The sequence below is a fragment of the Sinocyclocheilus rhinocerous genome, unplaced genomic scaffold (assembly GCF_001515625.1).
Source record: "Sinocyclocheilus rhinocerous isolate Xijiao unplaced genomic scaffold, SAMN03320098_v1.1 scaffold878, whole genome shotgun sequence".
NCBI classification, from domain to species: domain Eukaryota; kingdom Metazoa; phylum Chordata; class Actinopteri; order Cypriniformes; family Cyprinidae; genus Sinocyclocheilus; species Sinocyclocheilus rhinocerous.
This window is the reverse complement of record NW_015664312.1, coordinates 788,421-789,190: the sequence shown is the minus strand read 5'-3', so window position 1 is coordinate 789,190 and position 770 is coordinate 788,421. Positions and strand designations below refer to the sequence as shown.

At 35.6% G+C, this 770-nt stretch overlaps 1 protein-coding gene across 2 annotated transcripts in view; it reads right to left on the bottom strand.

Moving 5' to 3' along the window:
* Positions 1 to 770, bottom strand: part of LOC107730091 (beta,beta-carotene 15,15'-dioxygenase-like) — a 9,084-nt gene continuing 8,314 nt past the window's right edge. Inside the window, exon 12 of one of the 2 annotated variants that reach the window (XM_016540826.1) lies at positions 1 to 653. In XM_016540826.1, the coding sequence (XP_016396312.1) occupies positions 499 to 653 (155 nt within the window). In that variant the 3' untranslated portion in view covers positions 1 to 498. The remainder of the gene's footprint in view (positions 654 to 770) is intronic. The other variant, XM_016540825.1, reaches the window with a different exon arrangement.

Here is a 770-nt window from a genome sequence, read left to right as displayed (position 1 = left end):
AATAAACCTGGGCCTTCTGGTCTATAATTACTTTGCGTGTGTGGTGATATTTCTAGCTCAATAACAGATGACTTGAAGCCAACAATAAAGCACAGTTGCACTGTACTAAAAGGGTGTAGCCTTCTTGTATTTTTTTAACATACAGTATTTTGAATGCACTTCAGCACAGTTCAAACACTGGCTATAACCATAATGACAGAAATAACTTCACTTTATGACTTCTGTATGCAAAAGCAAAAAAGACAGAACAACAGTTCTCATTTCTGTTTGATATTACAATTGATGACCTTTCAAACAGTACATTTTATACATGCATATATTTTTTTCCAAATAAGAAATACACCAACAACTTCCAAACACCACTGTATACAGTCAATCACAAAATGTGACTTCAATGTGACAATGTCTTTGACAACTTTGTAACCAGATTATCAAAATACCTAAATTTACAGGAGATTCTCTATCATTAAGTCTGTATAGCTGGCATACATCAAAGCTTTAACTACTGTCTGGTATGAAGTAGCCATGCATGTCCATGTGGAAATCTACATCTATACATGCCCGGGCAACCTCTTTGAAAGACTTGCCATCAAGCACCAGTAGAAAGCCACCCTGCACAGGTTTGGCATTTATGATACATGTCAGGACTACACCTAAAAATTAAGAAAAGAGACAGCAAACAGCTTAGTGTTAAGATAAATTAAAAATCACTTAAAATGAAAAGCTATTTAAATTTAACTGACTTCCCCCCCCCCCCCGAGAATGTAATC